Here is a 23,875-nt window from a genome sequence, read left to right as displayed (position 1 = left end):
TCACTTGAGATTTTTTTTAAGAGCTCATTGGTCTGTGCTGTTAATTTAAATTTAATTTATAACAGAGTATTTGTATCAGTTAGAAAAGCTAACCGGTGCATATTTCCAAAGTTGCCGCAATTTAAATGGCTCTCAACACTCAGCAAAAACTTCTCTTAATAGTAGCAACTTTAATGCTGATGCAGGATTTGTGATAAGAAAGTACTATCAAGGGCTGGTTTTCTGAAATAAAAAAAATTAAATAAAAGCTCTATACCTTCAGGGAGTTTTGAGTGGAAGGAGAAGAAGTGCATGAATAATGAATCAGGGGTCTGGGAAATGCTCCTCGGAATTAACACTGCTTAGTCATAATAGATCCCAGATTCCATTAAAGAATAACTCAGATCCTGTATTAGAAGCAACAATCAATTTGCTAATGCAATTTCATAGGTGTGCATTGCACTGGGAGTCACTGCCATATATATTTAATCGGTATGGTTTTTAAACTATGACTTTATTGAGGTCTGTTTAGCTTCTGTGTCCATTAATAAAGCAGAGAAGGTGTAAGACACAAGGAGCGCGCAACCTGACTTCGTATTGCAGGGATTATACATCAATTTCTCTGCTTTTGTATGAAATGGGGAAAAAGTTCTCAGACACATCATGCAATTAATATTGTGCAGAAATTAAATCATACAAAATTCAGTGGAAACAACCCCCAGGTAAGTGCGCTTGGGGTTATAACCCAAGTCACTACAGACATATTGGTTCTGTGCATTAGTGTTAGGAAATGAAGCAGAGACAGGAAAGAGTGATCTGTTCATTAATGGTTAGTGAGGCCTCTTCTACATTGTCTTGTAAACTCCAGATTATCTGCTTTGAACTGGATTATATGGCAGTGTATACTCATATCAGAGCCCCGGTGGTGCAGTGGGTTAAAGCACTGAGCTGCTGAGCTTGTTGATCAAAAGGTCGCAGGTTCGATTCCGGGGAGCGGCGTGAGCTTCTGCTGTCAGCCCTAGCTTCTGCCAACCTAGCAGTTCGAAAACATGCAAATGTGAGTAGATCAATAGGTACCGCTCCGGTGGGAAGGTAACGGTGCTCCATGCAGTCATGCCGGCCACATGACCTTGGAGGTGTCTACAGACAATGCCAGCTCTTTGCCATAGAAATGGAGATGAGCACCACACCCCAGAGTCAGACATGACTGGACTTAATGTCAGGGGACTACCTCTACCTTTACCTATACTCATATCAGAGCCCCGGTTGTGAAGTGGGTTAAACTACTAAGCTGCTGAACTTGTTGACTGAAAGGTCGCAGGTTCGAATCTGGGGAGCAGTGTGAGCTCCTGCTGTTAGCCCCAGCTTCTGCCAACCTAGCAGCTTAAAAACATGCAAATGTAAGTAGATCAATAGGTACCGCTCCGGTGGGAAGGTAACGGTGCTCCATGCAGTCATGCCGGCCACATGACCTTGGAGGTGTCTACGGACAATGCCAGCTCTTTGCCTTAGAAATGGAGATGAGCACCAACCCACAAAGTCAGACACGACTGGACTTAATGTCAGGGAAAACCTTTAACTATGTTTTCTGCTTCCTTGGAGACTAGGACGCAGAATAATGGCTTCAAACTACAAGAGAGGAGATTCCATCTGAACATGAGGAAGAACTTCCTGACTGTGAGAGCCGTTCAGCAGTGGAACTCTCTGCCCCGGAGTGTGGTGGAGGCTCCTTCTTTGGCAGCTTTTAAGCAGAGGCTGGATGGCCATCTGTCAGGGGTGATTTGAATGCAATATTCCTGCTTCTTGGCAGGAGGTTGGACTGGATGGTCCATGAGGTCTCTTCCAACTCTTTGAGTCTATGATTCTATGATTCTATACTCACTTTAACACAGCAGGTTAATCACCAAACTGCAATAAATCTTAACAACCAGAATGTTGACAGTTCAAAGCCCAGGTTAGGGTGAGTGCTTGACCTTTAATCCAGCTTCTGCCTACCTAGCAGTTTGAAAACAAATGTGAGTAGATAAATAAGAACTGCATAAAAAAGTGGGGAGGTATCAGGCATGGTGTTTCAATCAGAAAAAGGAGGAAGTTTGCGAACAAAGAAAACTCTTTGGCAAAGAGATGGAGCAACAGCACCCCCCTGTGGCTGCAACCGAGCACAGCCTCCAAAGATGCTGAAAGATGAGGAAAAGCCTATACATACCTCTGTCTATGCTGTCTGTCTTATAATTGTATAATCAGCATTGAATGTTTGCCGTATATGTATTCTGTTACCCGCCCTGAGTCCCTATATACACACACACACACACACACACACACACACACACACTGTGCGTAATGAGTACCTTAAGAACCAATGAACGGAATCATACCAAATTTGGCAACAAAACGTCTCACTACATAAGGAGTGACCATCACTCAAAACATTATGATTTTGTCATTTGGGAGTTGTAGTTGCTGGGATTTATAGTTCACCTATAATCAAAGACCAACGATGGAATTGAACCAAACTTGGCACACAGGATTCCCCTGACCAACAGAAAACACTAGAAGAGCTTGGTGGACATTGACCTTGTGTTTGGGAGTTGTAGTTCACCTACATCTAGAGAGCACTGTGGACTCAAACAATGAGGGATCTGGACCAAACTTGGCACGAATACTCAATATGCCCAAATATGAGCACAGATGGAGTCTGGGGAAAACAGACCTTGACATTTGCAAGTTGTAGTTACTGGGATTTATAGTTCACCTAAAATCAGAGCATTCTGAACCCCACCAATGACAGAATTGAGGCAAACTTCCCACACAGAACCCCCATGACCATCAGAAAATACTTAAGGCCATCCAGTCCAACTCCCTTTACCAGGGCAAGAAAACGTAATCAAAGCCTTCCTGACAAAGAGCCATCCAGTCATAGATATAGACAGACAGACAGAAAGACAGATAGATAGATAGATAGATAGATAGATAGATATTATTCACACACAGAGATATAGTATCATCGATTTGAAAGGGACCCCTAAAGAAGGACAATTATGTATTGTGTGTTCCAGAGTAGGCAAACATCAACACTGACAAAGAAACAGCAAGAAAAAACTGTTTACCCACAAGCATAAAGAAGTTACATATATTAGAAACCAACACTTTCTCATTACTATATATTCCAGATCACCAGACTGGGCCACAGCAACGCATGGGCAGCTAGTATAATATAATCCAGTTATGTGTTTTTTTCCATGTCAGGAGTGGCTTGAGAAACTGCAAGTCACTTCTGGTGTGAGAGAATTGGCTGTCTGCAAGGATGTTGCCCAGGGGACACCAGGATGTTTTTAATGTTTTATCATCCTTGCAGGAGGATTCCCTAATGTGTCTGCATGGGGAGCTGGACCTGACAGAGGGAGCTCATCTGTGCTCTCCCCAGATTCGAACCTCCGACCTGTTGGTCTTCAGTCCTATGGGCACAAGGGTTTAATTCATTGCACCACTGGGGGCTCCTTTAATCCAGTTAAAAGTAGATAATATGGATTATCTGCTTTGATAATCTGAATTATTACTTACTTACTCACTTACTTAGGCGATCCCTCGTTAGACGAGTAAGATGGTCTTCCGTTATGGGTTTCCTTGTGGGTCTGGATGTGGCTGTGGAGCCCTATTCTTGCTCTGCATCTTCTTCCGCAGTGAGGGCATTGGTTTCCAGGTGGAAGGCAGTCTCGGTCGGGGTTGGCTTGACGCGCCTTCCTCCTGGTACGTTTCTCTCTTTCACCCTCCACTCATGCCTCCTCGAATTCTGCAGCACTGCTGGTCACAGCTGACCTCCAGCTGGAGCGCTCAAGGGCCAGGGCTTCCCAGTTCTCAGTGTCTATGCCAGAGTTTTTAAGGTTGGCTTTGAGCCCATCTTTAAATCTCTTTTCCTGTCCACCAACGTTCCGTTTTCCGTTCTTGAGTTTGGAGTAGAGCAACTGCTTTGGGAGACGGTGGTCAGGCATCCGGACAACGTGGCCGGCCCAGCGGAGTTGATGTTGGAGGACCATCGCTTCAATGCTGGTGGTCTTTGCTTCTTCCAGCACACTGACGTTTGTCCGCTTGTCTTCCCAGGAGATTTGCAGGATTTTCTGGAGGCAGCGCTGATGGAATTGTTCCAGGAGTTGCATGTGACGTCAATAGACAGTCCACGTTTTGCAGGCATATAGCAGGGTTGGGAGGACAATAGCTTTGTAGACAAGCACCTTGGTATCCCTACGGATGTCCCAGTCCTCAAACACTCTCTGCTTCATTCGGAAAAATGCTGCACTGGGGGCTCCTTTAATCCAGTTAAAAGTAGATAATATGGATTATCTGCTTTTATAATCTGAATTATATGACAGTGTAGAAGAGTAGTTATTGGGACAGATAACTGATCGGTTTAAGATTAATCATACCCGCTAACCTCCGCAGGGGTGGCGGGCTCATTAAGATGGTCTGCTCCAGAAGGCTTATGGATCCAGAAGGACTCCTGAGGTCTCTTGGGGATCTTCCTGTCTTGGAGGCTGACGATCCTGTTGACGCCCTTGTTGATCGCTAGAATAGTGGGATGGCCAGGGCGATTAACATGGTCGCTCCCGAACGTCCCCTCTCATTGCGTAGAGTCACAGCAACTCCTTGGTTCACCGAGGACCTGGCTGAGATGAAGCACTGGAGGAGGGGCCTAGAGCAGTGTTTCTCAACCTTCCTAATGCCATGACCCCTTAATACAGTTCCTCGTGTTGTGGGGACCCCCAACCATAAAATTATTTTCATTGCTCATTCATAACTGTAATTTTGCTACTGTAATGCATCATAGTGTAAATATCTGATATGCAGGATGTATTTTCATTCACTGGACCAAATTTGGAACAAAATACCCAATACATCCATTTCTGAATATTGGTGGGGTTGGGGGAGGGGGTTGATTTTGTCATTTGGGAGTTATAGTTGATGGATCTGGACCAAACTTGGCATGAATACTCAATATAACCAAATGTGAAAACTGGTGAAGTTTGGGGAAAATAGACATTTGGGAGTTGTAATTGCTGGGATTTATAGTTCACCAACAACCAAAGAGCATTTTGAACTTCATCAACAATGGAATTGAACCAAACTTGGCACACAGAACTCCCATGACCAACAGAAAGTACTGGAAGGCTTTGATGGGCATTGGCCTTGAGTTTTGGAGTTTTAGTTCACCTACATCCAGAGAGCACTGTGGACTCAAACATTGATGGATCTGGGCCAAACTTGGCATGAATACCCAGTATGCCCAAATGTGAACACTGGTGGAGTTTGGGGAAAATAGATATTTGGGAGTTGTAAATTAAAGGTAAAGGTAGTCCCCTGACATTAAGTCCAGTCATGTCTGACTCTGGGGTGTGGTGCTCATCTCCATTTCTCAGCCGAAGAGCCAGCGTTGTCCGTAGACACCTCCAAGGTCATGTGGCCGGAATGACTGCATGGAGCACCGTTACCTTCCCGTCGGAGTGGTACCTATTGATCTACTCACATTTGCATGTTTTCGAACTGCTAGGTTGGCAGAAGCTAGGGCTGACAGCGGAAGCTCACGCCGCTCCCCGGAATTGAACCTGCGACCTTTCGATCAACAAGCTCAGCAGCTCAGTGCTTTAACCCACTGTGCCACCAGGGGCAGTTGTAGTTGCTGGGATTTATAGTTCACCTACAATAAAAGAGCATTCTGAACTCCACCAACGATGGAATTGGGCCAAACATCCCACACAGAACTCCCATGACTAACAGAAAACACTTGTGTTTTCTGATGGTCTTTGGTGACCCCTCTGACATCCCCTCACGACCCCCCCCAGGGGTCCCGACCCCCAGGTTGAGAAACACTGGTCTAGAGGGCATCTGGAGGAAATCTCAGGACATATCTGACCAAGCACAGGCTAAAGCCGCTATTAGAGCTTCCTTTGCGGCTCTGCGAGCAGCCAGGAAAGTATTCTTGACTGCTCGCATAGCATCTGCAGCACATAGAACATCGAAGTTGTTCCGGGTTGTTGGGGAGCTCCTCCAGCCTCCTGAGGTCTATTTTTTAAATGCTTTTTTTCTATCTTTTATGCAGGATAATCTTTACTGTTTGTGGTTTAAATTTTTATTATGTAGATTGCTCTCCTTATTATGTTTTTTAAAATTCTTTGTAACAGACTCTCAGAAGGGCAATACAGTTTTTAGGGCAATTTCAGGAAAGGCATTTAGGAAGTTATTGCTTAGCGGTGTTGATTTTTTTCATGCTGTTTTCACAAGTCATCAACTAGTTTGCAAGCCGAAATTAAGATGGTTTTGACTCAGAGCTTCCTTTAATGGAAAAACATGCTTCCACTTTTGAAGTCGTGACAAATTAGAGGTGCAGAGAAAATTCAATATCTTTGACAAAATGTTTAGAAAACAGAGCTGCAGCCTAATTTGTTATCTTTTGAGAGTTATCATTTTGTAATGTCACCACTAGATTGAAAAACTGGAGAGGGCTCCTGTATCTTTAATGGTTGCATAGGAAAGGAGAATTCAACAGGTGTTACTCATCAGAAAAACCTTACTCCCGAGGCCCCAGATTATCAAAGCAGATAATACAGATTATCTGATTTGAACTGGAATATTGTGTCCAATTCTGGGCACAACAATTCAAGAGAGATATTGATAAGCTGGAATGTGTCCAGAGGAGAGCGACTAAAATGATAAAAGGTCTGGAGAACAAGCCCTACGAGGAGTGGCTTAAGGAGCTGGGCATGTTTAGCCTGAAGAAGAGAAGGCTGAGAAGGGATATGATAGCCATGTATAAATATGTGAGAGGAAGCCACAGGGAGGAGGGAGCAAGCTTGTTTTCTGCTTCCTTGGAGACTAGGACGCGGAACAATGGCTTCAAACTACAAGAAAGGAGATTCCATCTGAACATGAGGAAGAACTTCCTGACTGTGAGAGCCATTCAGCAGTGGAACTCTCTGCCCCGGAGTGTGGTGGAGGCTCCTTCTTTGGAAGCTTTTAAACAGAGACTGGATGACCATCTGTCAGGGGTGATTTGAATGCAATATTCCTGCTTCTTGGCAGAATGGGGTTGGACTGGATGGCCCATGAGGTCTCTTCCAACTCTTTGATTCTATGGTTCTATGATTCTATGATTCTAACTGGATTATGTGAGTCTACACTGCCATATAATCCAGTTTAAAGCAAATAATCTGGATTTTATATGACAGTGTAGAAGGGGCCTTACTGACTCCCAAGTTACTGTCTGTAAGGTGATATCTTGACAACTTATTGAGTCAGAAGTACATTCCATGGCTTTTAATGAAGCTTGATCCCAGCTCATTGTGTTTACAGAATAAAGCCTTGCAATCCTATACTTGGGAATACTCCCTGCTGAAATCAATGGGGCTTTTTTCGTCATCAACATGCATGGAGTGTATGGCTGATATTTTTCATTCCACAGAAAAATACACATGGATAAATGCTATGGTTTATTGTAAAACTGGTGGGGATACTACAAGGAGATGGAACAAGACTCCTTGTTTATTGTTATCGTCAGGGGTGCTTTGCATGCAATTTTCCTGCTTCTTGGCCATGTATAAATATGTGAGGGGAAGTCATTGGGAGGAGGGAGCAGGCTTGTTTTCTGCTGCCCTGGAGACCAGAACACAAACTACAAGAAAGGAGATTTCATCTGAACATTAGGAAGAACTTCCTGTGAGAACTGTTCAGCAGTGGAACTCTCTGCCCATGAGTGTGGTGGAGGCTCCTTCTTTGGAGGCTTTTAAGTAGAGACCAGATGGTCATCTATTAGGGGTGCTTTGAAAGCAATTTTCCTGCTTCTTGGCCATGTATAAATATGTGAGGGGAAGTCATTGGGAGGAGGGAGCTGGCTTGTTTTCTGCTGCCCTGGAGACTAGGACTCAATGGGATAATGGCCTCAAATTACAGGAAAGGAGATTTCACCTGAACATTAGGAAGAACTTCCTGTGAGAACTGTTCAGCAGTGGAACTCTCTGCCCACGAGTGTGTTGGAGACTCCTTCTTTGCAGGCTTTTAAACAGAAGCTGGATGGCCATCTGTCAGGGGTGCTTTGGATGCAATTTTCCTGCCTCTTGGCAGGAGGATGGACTGGATGTCCCATGAGGTCTCTTCCAACTCTAGGATTCTATGATATTTCCTCCTATATCCATATAGACTCCTAATTCTGGTATAATATTTTCCCCAAAGCTTTGAAAAGTCATTTTTGGCAACTGCTAATTTCTCCCAGCTATATCGGCCAATCTCAGGGGAAATGTAGGCATGAGTCAAACCCATAACTTTTCCAAATCTGAATTCTGTTTCCTAGACATCCATGGCAAGGCCTCCAGTTTTTAGGTATAGCCTCACTTTATCTCCTGAAGATTGGTTTTATATGTTTGTCTGCATCACAAATAACCTCTGTATTCTTGCTTTTATGGCATCTGTCCTACACTATATACATATACATACATACACACACACACACACACACACACACACATATATATATATATATATAATCATAGAATCATAGAATTAAAGAGTTGGAAGAGACCTCATGGGCCATCCAGTCCAACCCCCTGCCAAGAAGCAGGAATATTGGATTCAAACCACCCCTGACAGATGGCCATCCAGCCTCTGTTTAAAAGCTTCCAAAGAAGGAGCCTCCACCACACTCTGGGGCAGAGAGTTCCACTGCTGAATGGCTCTCACAGTCAGGAAGTTCTTCCTCATGTTCAGATGGAATCTCCTCTCTTGTAGTTTGAAGCCATTGTTCCGCGTCCTAGTCTCCAAGGAAGCAGAAAACAAGCTTGCTCCCTCCTCCCTGTGGCTTCCTCTCACATATTTATACATGGCTATCATATCCCCTCTCAGCCTTCTCTTCTTCAGGCTAAACATGCCCAGCTCCTTAAGCTGCTCCTCATAGGGCTTGTTCTCCAGACCTTTTATCATTTTAGTCACTCTCCTCTGGACACATTCCAGAGTCGTGTCAGGAGTGTCATGAGTGACTTGAGAAACTGCAAGTCGCTTCTGGTGTGAGAGAATTGGCCGTCTGCAAGGATGTTGCCCAGGAGACGCCCGGATGTTTTGATGTTTTATCATCCTTGTGGGACGCTTCTCTCATCTCCCCGCATGAGGAGCTGGAGCTGATAGAGGGAGCTCATCCGCGCTCTCCCCGGATTCGAACCTGCGACCTGTCGGTCTTCAGTCCTGCCAGCACAGGGGTTTAACCCCCTGCGCCACCGGGGGCTCTCCTACACAATGATAATTGTAATGTGTTACTATCCAGAGGTTGGTGGTGACTAATATGTCTTTGGTTTGCTCTATGCTGTTTTCTTAATGTCCTCTCTTGGAGGAGAAGCCCATGAAAGAAAAGCAGGATTCAGGTTCTACGGGACAGTGGGCTAGAACCAATGTCATAACCAAGTTTGGGGTTGGAGGTCCTGAGCACTCAGACAACCGACAAGAGGGCCTTGTCGCTTCTAGTACCTGTAGCAGGGGAATTCTTGAGCCTCACTCTCTGGCTGTCCATCTTCCCTCACTATCACTTTGCCAAGGTGCCAGCCACTGCTTCCTCCTTTGCCGTCATGCCCTATCCTCACCCTTCTCACCTGCTTCAAGTTGACCGCTTCAATGATGAACTCATCAGCCTTCGGAAGAAAGAGAAGAAGAAGAAGAGGAGGAGTTAATACGGGGAAAGACAGAAACAATGGCATTATCTTACAGTTTGAGAACAGCATGACTCCAGCAGGCGTGAGAGACAAGTTCCTTAACTTACCATAGAAACTGGAATCTGTAGGTAACAGCAAACCCTATTAAAATGAATGACTACCACTGGACATTACCATAGGCATTCTCTCTAAGAATTTGCTACGTCCTCTAATGGGGCTCTATAGCAGCTTCCAGCAAAAGCATACCAGAAAATCACCCGAAGGATCTAAACAATTCCTGGAGAGAATATATTTTGTCAGATACAGGTAGGTAAAACCACAGGTATCCATCTTGTGGGTATGGATGTCAGTATACCAGAGGACAGGCCTGTAGCCAGGATTTAGTTTTTTTTTTCAGGGGGGGGGCTGAATTTTTTTCAGGGGGGGTTTTGGGGGGGCTGAGTTTCGGGGGGAGGGGGCTGAGTCTGAGTGAAAGAGGGTCTACCCTAGCAAGCTTTTTGTATTGTTACCCCAATACCCCCATGCATATGGGATATATTGAGTATGGTGATCAGATCATGATATGAATAAACGTAACAGTTTAAATAATGCACCAGTAAGGCCTTTTCACGAACCACCATGAGAATTTCGGGGGGGGGGGGGCTGAAGCCCCTCAAGCCCCCCCCCCCCCCCCCCCGGCTACATGCCTGCCAGAGGATCTCAAAGTGTGCTCCATGGATCCTGTGACACTTTGTAAAGCATACTGAGGGGGCCTCTGCAGATCACTCCTCCTCCTTTCTCTGCCTTCCTTGCTATCAAAAGCTTGTTTCCCTTTTACAACTAAGGGAGTGCTTTGATTGTGATTTTTCTGCATAGCAGAATGGCCCCTGGAGTTGTTCCTATTACTACTACTACTACTACTACTACTATAAAGGCTGGATGACCTTCTGTTGGGGGTGCTTTGATTGTACTTTCCTGCATGGCAGAAGGGAGTTGAACTGAATAGCCCCTGGGGTTGTTTCTATTATTATTATTATTATTATTATTATTATTATTATTATTATTACAAAGACTGGATGACCATCTGTTGGGGGTGCTTTGATTGTGCTTTTCCTGCATGGCAGAAGGGAGTTGGACTGGATGGCCTCTGGGATCTTGGGAATACAATGTTCCCTCACTTATCGTGGGTGCTACGTTCCAGGACCACCCGCGAAAAGTGAAAATCCGCGAAGTAGTGACACTATATATGCATATTGCGTTCCGAGGGTGAGTCAGAAGTGAGGAAAGATTTAAAGGCACCGTGCACTTTTTTTTTTTTTGGCTAACTATCTCTGCTGTGCATTGCAATCTCTCTTGATTGGCTGCCATTCTCTTGAGGAGGAGGGTGAAACCCACTTCCACACTCCATCATTGCCAGGAGGTGGGATTAGAACACCACTCTGGGCAACCGGGAGGCAAAAACCCACAAAACAGCGAGTCCACGAAAAGCGAACTGCGAAGTAGCAAGGGAACACTGTATGTTCATTTTTTTTTTCAATTGGTTCATGGAAACACTTTCTATCCATCTACCACTGGCTTGGTCCGTCTGTCAAATTTTTAAACAAAATGCATCAGAAAGTTTACCCATGCCTGATATATATATATATATATATATATATATATATATACACACACACACACACACACACACACACACACACACACATACACAATATATACTATAATATTATAATACAATACAATACAATACAATACAATATAATATAATATATAAAAAATTCTTGCAGCTTCACAAGAAACTTTTGCTTCAAAAATTGCTCCATGGCTGAATAAGTTTGAGAACCCCTGCAGTATACTATAGGTAAAGGTAAAGGTAGTCCCCTGACATTAAGTCCAGTCATGTCTGACTCTGGGGTGTGGTGCTCATCTCCATTTCTAAGCCGAAGAACCAGCATTGTCCATAGACACCTCCAAGATCATGGGACCGGCATGACTGCATGGAGCGCCATTACCTTCCCGCCGGAGCAGTACTTATTGATCTACTCACATTTGCATGTTTTCAAACTGCTAGGTTGGCAGAAGCTAGGGCTGACAGCGGAAGCTCACGCCGCTCCCCGGAATCGAACCTGCGACCTTTCGATCAACAAGCTCAACAGCTCAGTGCTTTAACCCACTGTGCCACAGGGGGCTCCGCAGTATACTATAACCTGGGAGAAATAAGTCAAATCCTTCCTTTGCACTAATCCTTTTGATCCAGTGTTAATACTTAACTGTGACTATTTAGGGTAGTTATTGTGGCATTATGCACTTTAGTCTGCATAGTGGGAAGCGGTGGCTGCAATTTGCTTCTCTGAACAAAAGGCCTTTAGTTGGTCCTGCTGGGTCAGTCCCGTCTTGTTTCCTCCCTCTCTATTCCTCTTGCTCCCTCTCCAGCAAGCATATTACTCTGTACTTTGAAGCAGACACACATAGGAACACTGACTTACACTGGCCTTCTCAAATTTATTGACTGTGTTCACACTGTTCTGCAGGACGCGATCCCCGGTGTCTCCCTGATCTCCGATGAGACAAGCAAAGACGTGTGCATCTGTCCCGCTTCCGCTCACATTCCCAGTGTGCACAGTTACCCGGTACTTTATCACTGCAAAGGCACAGGTTAATAAAACAAAATGATTTTTTTGTAAAAAAAAAATTGTCCAGCAATAAAGCGGCACAGCTTCTCCCATATGGCTGAGTGCAGTCATTCTGGAGCGTTCTGCTTCGCAGCTTGTGGCTCCCGAAGGCATTTCTGGTGATCTATGGTTGGCTTTTATAGATCTAGCACTTCGATTCTTGTTATCCCCCCAATAAAAAACACAAGACTCTCCACAACATTGAAACACATATTGTTGAGGACAGTGCTACCTCACAAAACCATGCTGACATACACATACTTTTGATTAATCCCTACATCACTTAATGTAGAATAAAGCTTTTTCAGGTAAATGATGACACAATTCCCCACCCCACATTAGAAGGATTCACCATGACACTATGATAGCCTCCTTTCATAGACATTCAGAGACTAGTGGAGGGTGAGGGGTTGAAGAAGGATCTGGCTACATCTGTTGCATCCCAGTTCAAGAAACGAGACCATAAGATTAAATCCACCAAACTGGACTGTAGGAAAAGCAATCCTTGTTTATTGATGAAAAATTGGTTACAAAAGAAAGGTAAATGCAAAGTCAAAAAGCCACAGAAAAACACAGCAGTCAGTAGAATCTCTGAACTTGAGCAAAATTTCAAAAGCCACAATACAAGAACCAGGTATCTGTTAGCCTTTTACTAACCATGAACTTGATAACTAAGCCTCTGGGATTACCGGCCATGAAACACAGGAATTCTGCCAAGGCACAGCCACAGTCCCAAACGTTGCTTGATCTAAAGAGGCACCCGGCAGGAGGCCTCTTAAACCAAAGAAGCTATTCTTTGAAATGCCCCTTCACTTTGACGTCTGGGCCTGTTTCTCCTGTAATCAATGTGACCTTCGTAGAAATTGGGAAACGTTTCTGTCTCTAACTATCTGTTCTCTTCGGTCCTCATTAAAAACCCCAGGTGGAGAGATATCACGGCTAGTGATATCATGGCTAACTTCCAAAACATTTTCCTCCAGCTGTTGAGTTTCGTTTTCATCGCTGCTGACCTCTGCGTCAACAACAGATTCCACACTGTCAGGGTCAGGGAGAGCTTGCTCAGTTGGAAAAACTGTCAGAGAATCCGGTTCACACAGATCAGGATCAGGCTGAACCCCAACAACATCCCCACACTAGATGCACACTGATAAAATCATCCACAGAGATCTAAAGGTGCACCTACCCTATAGAATGAATGCAGTTTTATGAGGTCTTTCACCTTCTTTGCCCAAGAATGTTGACGCTTAACCAAACTACAACTCCCAAGATTTGATAGCATTGAGCCATGTCAGTTAAATTGGTGTCAAATCGCCTACATTTTACACTGTAGATACACTCCAGGTCTTCTGTTGTTTATTCATTCAGTCGTTTCCGACTCTTCGTGACCTCATGGACCAGTCCATTTCAACCATGGCCACCCCCAGTTCCTTCAAAGTCAAGTCAGTCATTTCAAGGATACCATCCATTCATCTTGGCCTTGGTTGGCCCCTCTTGCTTTTTTCCTTCCATTTTCATAGAATCATAGAATCAAAGAGTTGGAAGAGACCTCATGGGCCATCCAGTCCAACCCCCTGCCAAGAAGCAGGAATATTGCATTCAAAGCACCCCTGACAGATGACCATCCAGCCTCTGTTTAAAAGCTTCGAAAGAAGAAGCCTCCACCACACTCCGGGGCAGAGAGTTCCACTGCTGAATGGCTCTCACAGTCAGGAAGTTCTTCCAAATGTTCAGATGGAATCTCCTCTCTTGTAATTTGAAGCCATTGTTCCGCGTCCTAGTCTCCAAGGAAGCGGAAAACAAGCTTGCTCCCTCCTCCCTGTGGCTTCCTCTCACATATTTATACATGGCTATCATATCTCCTCTCAGCCTTCTCTTCTTCAGGCTAAACATGCCCAGCTCCTTAAGCCGCTCCTCATAGGGCTTGTTCTCCAGACCCTTGATCATTTTAGTCGCCCTCCTCTGGACACTTTCCAGCTTGTCAATATCTCTCTTGAATTGTGGTGCCCAGCATCATTGTCTTCTCCAAGCTTTCATGTCTTCTCATGATGTGCCAAAGTACTTCATCATTGCCTCTACTATCCTTCCCTCCATTGAGCAGTCGGGCTTTATTTCCTGGAGTATGGACTGGTTGAATCTTCTGGTGGTCCAAGGCACTCTCAGAATTTTCCTCCAGCACCACAGTTCAAAAGCATCTATCTTCCTTTGCTCGGTCTTCCTTATGGTCCAGCTCTCACATCCATAGATTACTACAGGGTATACCATTACTTTAACTATGTGGATTTTCATTGCCAGTGTGATCTTCGGGGAATACCATTACTTTAACTACGCGGACCTTCATTGACAGGTCTTCTAGAGGTTTTATTTATTTACTTATTTATTTGCTGTATTTGTTTACCACCTTTCTCAGCCAACAAGCTGTAGGGAGAGAGCCAAATCTTTCTCCAACTTTTCTACACTCTTCACCAGACACTAAATGGCACTATTGAAATATGATGCCCTGATGAAGGACTTTGATGGTTATAGAGGGAGAAAGAGAATGCCAAACTCTGCAATGAGAAAGTTAAGACATGCAGCGGTACACTGGACCATTAAGCAAGTTTAGTAAGATGGATGGAGAACTTCTTTCAGACCTTTACTTGGACTCAATTCCAAAAAAGTTCTTGTAGGCTGCTTTCCAGAAATACCAGCTCATGTTATCTTACAGCTCTTACTAAGCCATGAGAAAGAGGGGCTGACAAATCAAAGACACTTGTCAGGGTCAGAGCCATCTGGGGAATTCCAGAGTCTTCAGAAGGACTAGATTGACTCGATCGCCTGAGGCTCCATATCTTGTGTTACTAGGCAATGGAGAAATTCAATGGAAGAACTTCTGAAGATTGCCAAAAGAATGGGGCTAAATTCATTTGTCAGGGGACAATCTTAACATCTGGATTGGGTCCAGGTAGCTGCATTCCTAAATGTACAAACAAAAGCGGAAGCATCGAGCTTGTTCCCAACATCTTGTGTCTCATACAGTTGGCAAATAGCACCCAACCAGGGAACATGTACAGTTCCTTACAGTCAACCACTTCACACAGTGGATTAAAAATAAACTTCATCAAAGGTTTGTTGACATTTTAATCATTGCATTTGCAATTATAATCATCCCTGCAACATCTCGGGAACGGCTCTCCTCTGCATACTGATCAATGGGAGCAAGTCGGTGCTGCTGGGGAAGGCTTGGCCGCATCTCATCCAAACCTCTGCTTTAATCTGCAGAACCTTGAGTGGGTTTGGGCTTCTGCAGAGCAGTGCCACAGGTGGAACACACAATAGTGTGATAATACTACCCTTAACCAGACCAGCAGTAATTGTTTTCAAAAGATTTGCACAAAATAACATCATTTTTTCTCAAAAAGTAGGCGTAATGTGTACAATGAACTATTTTCTGTGCACAAATGTAAGTTTGGTACAGATAATAGGCTTGGGTAACCACGGAAAAATTTGGTTCTAAACTCGTTTCGTTTTTTTTAATAATTCCGAAATTTTCCTTTTAAAAATTTCGAAATTTACGAAATTTCGTAAAATTACGAATTGATTTGTTAATGGCGGACGAGATTGCGCAATATGCTAAAAAAAACCTCCAAATGGGACAGGAGGAACTTCTGAAGCTTCCCTCTCCCTCTGTTGTTGACTGTTGGTGTGATAAAACAAACAACAACTATAAAACTTGCATCAGACATGCGAAAATAATTACAAAATAATTACGAAATAATTTCGAAATAATTACAAAATAATTACGAAATAAATTGGAAAAATTGTTTCGAATCTTAATTACTCCTCACACTATTCCTGCATGGCAAAATATTTGATCGTAAGCTAATTTAAATACGAATTAATAACGAATTACGAAATTAACGAACGAAACCGCCCAAGCCTAACAGATAACATTTGGGGGTGGAAGTGGAGAATCCTGATATAAGGAAAAAATAAAACTCATACTCCTTCAAACTACAGAGCAAACTTTTGGAATTATGTCTACTTGGAAAAGCACACATCACATTAGGACAGAGCTTTGGAATATTACTAATTTTTGGCCTACAATCTCATTTGCCAATTTAGACAAGATATTAAAGGGTTGCTGATTTTAAAAGGTAACATATCCAAGGTATTTATTTGTGACCTTGAGCTAACATGCCAATGGGAGTCTCCTTAGGGCCATGTTTGACCCCCCCCCCCCCCATGACCTTAAAGAAGTGTTTCTCAACCTGGGGCTCAGGACCCCTGGGGGGTCATGAGGGGGTGTCAGAGGGGTTGCCAAAGACCATCAGAAAACACAGTATTTTCTGTATTGTCGAAGGCTTTCATGGCCAGATTTACTGGGTTGTTGTAGGTTTTCCGGGCTATATGGCCATGTTCTAGAGGCATTTACTCCTGACGTTTCGCCTGCATCTATGGCAAGCATCCTCAGGAGATTAAAAAACTCAAAAAGTATTTTAAAAACTCAAAAATTACAACAGCAAAACAACAGAGAGTAAACAATCAGGCACATCAAATCACCTCTCAAAAAAAAAAAAGGATTCCCCCAGGCGCTTCCAAGCCATTAAATGCTAATCAAGGTGGTCAGTTGAAACATTCACACCTAGCTCCAGCAGACAAGAGTCCTTTGTCCCACCCTGGTCATTCCACAGATATATAAACCCATTTTCCTACTTCCAACAGACCTCACTACCGCTGAGGATGCTTGCCATAGATGCAAACGAAACGTCAGGAGAAAATGCCTCTAGAACATGGCCATATAGCCGGGAAAACCTACAACAACACAATATTTTCTATTTGTCATGGGGGTTCTGTGTGGGAAGTTTGGCCCAATTCTACTATTGGTGGGGTTCAGAATGCTCTTTGATTGTAGGTGAACTATAAATCCCAGCCACTACAGCTTCCAAATATCAAGGTCTATTTTCCCCAAACTCCACCAGTTTTCACATTTGTGCATATTGGGTATTTGTGCCAGATCCATCATTGTTTGAGTCCACAGTGCTGTCTGGATATAGGTAAACTAAAACTCCAAAACCCAAAGGCAATGCCCACCAAACACTTCCAGTATTTTCTGTTGGTCATGGAAGTTCTGTGTGCCAAGTTTGGTTCAATTCCATCACCGGTGGAGTTCAGAATGCTCTTTGATTGTAGTGAACTATAAATCCCAGCAACTATTACTCCCAAATGACAAAATCAAACCCCCACTCCCAACCCCACCAGTATTCAAATTTGGGTGTATCAGGTATTTGTGCTGAATTTGGTCCCGTGAATGAAAATATCAGATATTTACATTATGATTCATAACAGGAGCAAAATACAGTTATGAAAGAGCAATGAAAATATTTTTGGTGGGGGTCACCACAACTCGAGGAACTGTATTAGGGGGTCGTGGCACTAGAAAGGTTGAGAACCACTGCCTTAGAGCTTTAAAAATGGTAAACTTTGTTATTTTTAAAATCAAAAAATGCCCCCGTATGCCGTCTAGGAGACACAGAGGACATTTTGGTCTACTTTGGGACCTAAACGCATTGTGAAAATTCTCCATACACACTCTCAGAGGCATGAAATGATTTCTTGCATGGCACTGTGATGATAGGGGCATGGCCCTCCAGGGTTCCCCAGGGCCCCTTATCCTCCCACAGTTGCCCTTCCCTGCTTCAAAAATGGTTAACTGCTACTCCATTGTGCCCCATGCAGTTTTCTTCTCACCTGGCATCACTTCTGTCACTAGTGGTCCTTCAGCTGTGAGTTCCCTCCCAATCTCAAAGTCATCTTCACTGCTATCCAGCCAGCGGCCACAGCGGAAAGTATATTTCTCTTTTGTCAGAGTTTTCAAAAGAGTTACCTTTAATCAAATAGAAATGGCAGCAGAGTCAGATTTGTTTATACAATCAGCAATAGGACAACTGAGGTGGAGAGGGTATGAAACAAACATTTAGAAGTTTATGAACTGCAGAGAACTAACCCATGGTTGATACGGCAAAGGCAAAGAATGATAAGAAAATATAGACAGCAGTAAAGCTCAAGGATCCCTTCACCTTAGTTGTCCCTCTACATTTGCAATTTGACTTTTGCAGATTTGACTGTTTACAGTTTTGATTAAAACATCTATATTCCACCCTTCTCACCTCAAAGGGGACTCAGAGTGGAGCACAACATACAAACAGCAAACATTCAATGCTGGGATATGAATTCATTATATGCATACGTCAACATAAAAAAACATTTGCTTCAACATTAAAATACACTGTTTAAATCCATCTTGATTATCTGCGTCTAATCTTATTGGCTTGGTAAAGTTTCCTATTGTTGCTTTATGTTCTCTCTAGAAATCTCTAGGTCCTCCAGTGTTAATGTTATGGTCAACTTCCACTGGTCATACTAGAAGACTGAAAGATTTCTAGAGATAATGCATCTTGAAGAATCTCTAGGTCAGTGTTTGTCAACCTGGGGGTCGAGATCCCCGGGGGGGGGGGGGGGGTCACGAGGTGGTTTCAGAGGGGTCACCCTTTCTCCTTCTCTTCCTTTTTGGAAACAGATAGTGAATCCTCCCACGAAAAGCCCTCCTACTGCTATGATTGGCCGGCCCCTCAACCCCATCAGTATTTGATGTTGGCCGTGTAGGTAGTGTGCCAAGTTTGGTGCAGTTCCATTGTGGGCTAGGTTCAGAACGCTCTTGATTGTAGGTGAACTATAAATCCCAGCAACTACAATTGCCAAATAAGAAAATCAATTCCCCATCCTCACCCCATCAATATCCAAATTTCAGCATACCAAGTATGCTGAAATTTATTCCAGATCCATCGTTGATTGGGTTTGCAGTGCTCTCCGGATGTAGGTGAACTACATCTCCCTTAAATCACTGTAAATTACTCCCGAATCCCTCCAGTATTTTCTGTTGGTCATGCGGTTTCTGTGTGGGAAGTTTGGCCCAATTCTATTGATGGTGGGGTTCAAGGGGCTCTTTGATGGTAGGTTAACTATAAATCCCAGCAAGTACAACTCCAACATGACAGAATCAATGCCCCCCCCCCCCCCCCCCAACCGCACCAGTATTCAAGTATCGGGTGTTTTAACCAAATTTGGTTTAGTGAATGAAAATACATCCTGCACAGGCATGTAGCCGGGGGGGGGGGGGGGCTTGGGGGGCTTGAGCCCCCCCCCCCCCCCGAAATTCTCATGGTGGTCCACGAGAAGGCCTTAAGGTAAAGTAAACGTTGTCCCCTGACATTAAGTCCAGTCATGTCTGACTCTGGGGTGTGGTGCTCATCTCCATTTCTAAGCCGAAGAGCCAGCATTGTCCATAGACACCTCCAAGGTCATGTGGCTGGCATGACTACATGGAGCTTACTGGTACATTATTTAAACTGTTGTTATTCATATCATGATCTGATCACCATGCTCAATATATCCCATATGCATGGGGCAATTGCCATAACGATACAAAGGTTTTGCTAGGGTAGACCCTCTTTCACTCAGACTCAGCCCCCCCCCCCCGCCCGCCCTCGAATCAAACTCAGCTCCCCCCGAAACAAAATCCTGGCTACGGGCCTGATCCTGCATATCAGATTTTACATTACGATTCTTAACAGTGGCAAGATTACAGTTATGAAGTAGCAACGAAAATAATTTTATGATTGGGGGTCACCACAACAGGAGGAACTGTCTTAAAGGGTTGTGGCATGAGGAAGGTTGAGAACCACTGCTCTAGGTCCTCCAATGTGATCTGATGATCAGGTGCCAATAGAAGTTGATCAGAGAGTCATGCTGGAAGATCTAGAAATTCCTACAGAGGTGCTCTTTCAAGTAAAAAAGAAGGAATGCCTTTATTTGCAATTTCTTACTGTGCTTCCAACAACAGCAAATGAAGAGGGAGGATAGTAGACACAAAGAACTTCCCTGTAGACCCATAATTCTAAAGCAGATTTAATAGAAAGCAAGCTCCATGGCATTTCGAGGGACTCATTCCTGAATAAACAGGACTATGCCACAAAAGGTTTATAACTGATTAATCTGCAGCATCCTACAGACAGTCCTTTGAGAGACCCTCCAACAACAGAACGAGCTGCAACTCCTTTGCAAGCGGATGTCATCTTTTTTATCCTGGAGTGGAAACGACAGCAAGCCAAGACTAATGAGGGGAGACTGACCGCGTGGATGAATCTGTGGACCCAGCATACATCTCTGCAATGCTTCATGGTTTACTAACCCTCAGCTAGATCCTCTAAACATCCGTGCGGCACAGAAGAGGGCAGAAACCTATCAAATCGCATTAGAGGCCCAAAAGCCAGGATCTGTGAGTGATGTGACCTTATTTTTACAAAGGTAAATGGCAATTTCTCATTGCTGTACATGGCTGAGTGACAAAAGGAGCCTGGCTGGGAGCCTATGCTGCGATCTATATTTCATAGCTTTACGAATCCATAGCTATATTCAAGAAATGCAACAAAACCCTGTTAGTGCATTGCAAAGATGTGAACAAAGGCAAAAGTGCTCCCATGTGAGTGGAGTAATTTCTAGGGTGCATTGGGCACTATTGATGCACATCTGGTACTCCTGTTGTGCTCCACTAGCCAGTTTGCATCTATTGTGCATTGGACCATGGGGCACCAGTGACTCCACTCCTAGCAAATGGATGCCCATATGTTGCAACACTACCCCTACATCAGAGCTTTCCATCCATTCATGTTAGTGACACACTTTTTAAAAATATATAGTTTCTAATGAAGTTTTCAATTTACATAAAATGGGAGAGAAAAGGGGACTGGTTGGGTTTTGGGTAGGGAAGAGTGGGGATAGAAGGGAGGGGAAATATGGGGATTGGGGAGTTTGGTAGACTTCCCTTCCTCTTCATCGTGAATTTGAATCTGGAATTTTTCAGAGTTTCTTGTTATTTCTATTTAATTCGTTCCAAAGAATAGATATTTTTCCCTTACTCCTTTTGCTTATTTATATTAAAATCCTCATCTTATTTATTTATTTACTTACTTACTTATTTAAAACATTTATATTCCGCCCTTCTCACCCTTCAAGGGACTCAGAGCGGAGCACAACATACATACGGCAAACATTCAATGCCGGGACATAAAACCATAAATATATACAAACATTAAAATCACTTATATCCACTTTAGAATGGATATAAGGCACCTTTTTCCATATGTGGTGGAACTGTACAAAAGCAAAAAAATACTGAAAAGAAATGTATGATGCCACACAGAAGATCTTACAGGAACAAATTAGATTCAATCCAGAATATTTTCTGTTAAAAAATCATCTCAGGACACCATTCTACGTATTATTGCCTCATTGCACTGCCCCAAAGAATGGATTGATACTGCCATGTGAACCATATGGCATATAATTAATCAATAAATCCAGTCTGTTTCTTTCCTAGAGTTGCTTTGTCGGTATGATAGTTGTATTAGTTTCATGCTCATGATTTTCACCATTTTTATCAACCATTCCTTAGTTGTTGGGATTTCTGCTAGGCCTGGGTAACAACGCAAAAAATTGTTTCTAAAATCGATTTGTATTTGGGTTTTTTTTTTGTTTCGATATTTAAAATAATTACAAAATTTTCCTTTTAAAAAGTTCGATATTTATGAAATTTCGTAAATGGTAAAAAATTAACGAATCGATTTCCGAAACAATAACGAATCGATTCGTTAATGGCGGACGCGATCGCGAAATACGCTAAAAAACCTCCAAAACCTTCTGAAGCTTCCCTCTCCCTCTGTTCTTGACTGTTGGTGTGATATTATAATTTTTTTTCACTAATTAAACCATAAAACTGGCCCAGACATGCGGAAATAATAACGAAACGACCTCAGAACAATAACGAAACGAATACAATAACGAAATACGAAGCATTTACAAAACGTGTTTAAAAATTCGGTTTTTTTTAATGATTGCTCCAGAATGGTTCATTATCGTTTTGTAATTGGAAAAATTAACGAATTATTAACGAATTACGAATTAACGAAACGAAACCGCCCAGGCCTAATTTCTGCTACTCTCCAATATCGCGCATATACAATTCTGGATGTTGTTGTCAGATAGTTAACGAGGATGTCTTTATTTTTTGTAGTTTTATGCCTATGCTACTCAACAGAAAATATTCTGGTTTGGATTTAATTTATTCCTGTAAGATCTTCTGGGTGGCATCATAAATTCCTTTCCAGTATTTTTTTGCTTTTCTACAATTCCACCACATATGGAAAAAGGTGCCTTTACTGTTTCACATTTCCAACAGGTATCCTTTTGTCCTATCTTTGGGGCACCTGGTATGCTTTAGTGGGCTTTGTTGTTGTGTTTGTGAATGGAGGTCACACTCTGGCTTCCTGCTTGGCTGGGGATTTGGGCCAATGGGCACCCCTCCCCTCCCCTGGCCTTCCCTTTCTTTTTTCCTGAGCCATCTTCACCTCCAGCCTTTGTATAAGTACCTTGCTAGCCCTATGTCCCTAGTATCAAAATATAATACATATAACTAGGAAATATATTTATTTTTAATTTTTACAAGGTGATCAAAGAACAAGAAGGGAAATTCTATTATCAAAAAGGGTTGTCGTCACAGCAGATGGAGCAACAGCACCTCCCTGTGGCCAGAATTGAGCATGACCTCCAGGTGCCAAAGTTGGAAAATGCTGAAATACCTCTATCTGTCTGTCCGTCTGTCTTATATGTCGAAAACAATGAAAAAAATGAAGACGTGTATCATTCGAAGCTCCTGCGCTCTAGGAGAGGATTATATTCTCAATAAAAATATATTCAAAAAAAAGAAAACAGCATTGAATGTTTGCCATGTATGTGTGCATTGTGATCCATCCTGAGTCCTCTTCAGGGTGAGAAGGGCAGAATATAAATACTGTAAATAAATAAATAAAATAATAAATAATTTTAATATTTTATGCAATTGCATTATTTCTCGGCTTGGTATTCTGAAGTTGAAAAACCAGTGGATTTTCCAGTAAGAAATCCCAGGATTTCTGAAAAATTGTTTAGACATTCCTTGTGCAAAAAAATTAGTCAGAGTGAATAAGATTCTCTTAGAAAACAGCTTTCTTTCTGTTTTATTTAGAGATGTCTCAAATTATCAATCCAATTATTGAAAGATATATAACCTATATCCCAGGATCTCCAGGTAGCCTACCATAAACTCAATATAAATGTAACAATAATTACAGTCTAAGGATATTACAATAACAAATTAAAGCAAGTTAAACAATAATGTTTTAACATGTTTTAACTTTTAGTGTGAATTTTCTGGATGGTGAGGTCTAATATTCTTCCCACTGCCTTTGTGTATCCCAGAATATGTCCAAAAACAAAGAACAGTCTGCTTTACTGGCAAATTATCAGAACCTCTCCAAAATTGTTTGATTGATTTGAATGTATATGATTTTATTTATAGCTTTGTTTTCTCCCAATAAGGACTCAAAAGGGCTCCCAGAAGGTATAAAGCAGGAATGGAGAACTGCCAATTTGCTGGACAGATGTAATTTGGTGGACAGATAGATTTCCCTTCTGGCTCACAGGCTTCTCCCT

The 23,875-nt window shown here is 42.9% G+C and overlaps 1 protein-coding gene across 1 annotated transcript in view; it reads right to left on the bottom strand.

Moving 5' to 3' along the window:
• The window catches only part of LOXHD1 (lipoxygenase homology PLAT domains 1), a 269,577-nt gene that overhangs the window by 170,748 nt on the left and 74,954 nt on the right, over positions 1-23,875 (bottom strand). Inside the window, exons 12-14 of the mRNA XM_067464668.1 lie at positions 18,038-18,173; positions 12,125-12,279; positions 9,478-9,638 (exon numbers count right to left, since the gene is read on the bottom strand). Of these exons, the coding sequence (XP_067320769.1) occupies positions 9,478-9,638; positions 12,125-12,279; positions 18,038-18,173 (452 nt within the window). The remainder of the gene's footprint in view (positions 1-9,477; positions 9,639-12,124; positions 12,280-18,037; positions 18,174-23,875) is intronic.

The sequence above is a fragment of the Anolis sagrei genome, chromosome 2, assembly GCF_037176765.1.
Source record: "Anolis sagrei isolate rAnoSag1 chromosome 2, rAnoSag1.mat, whole genome shotgun sequence".
In the NCBI taxonomy this organism is placed as follows: Eukaryota; Metazoa; Chordata; class Lepidosauria; order Squamata; family Dactyloidae; genus Anolis; species Anolis sagrei.
The sequence above is the reverse complement of the archived record's forward strand: the minus strand, read 5'-3'. Positions and strand labels throughout refer to the sequence as shown.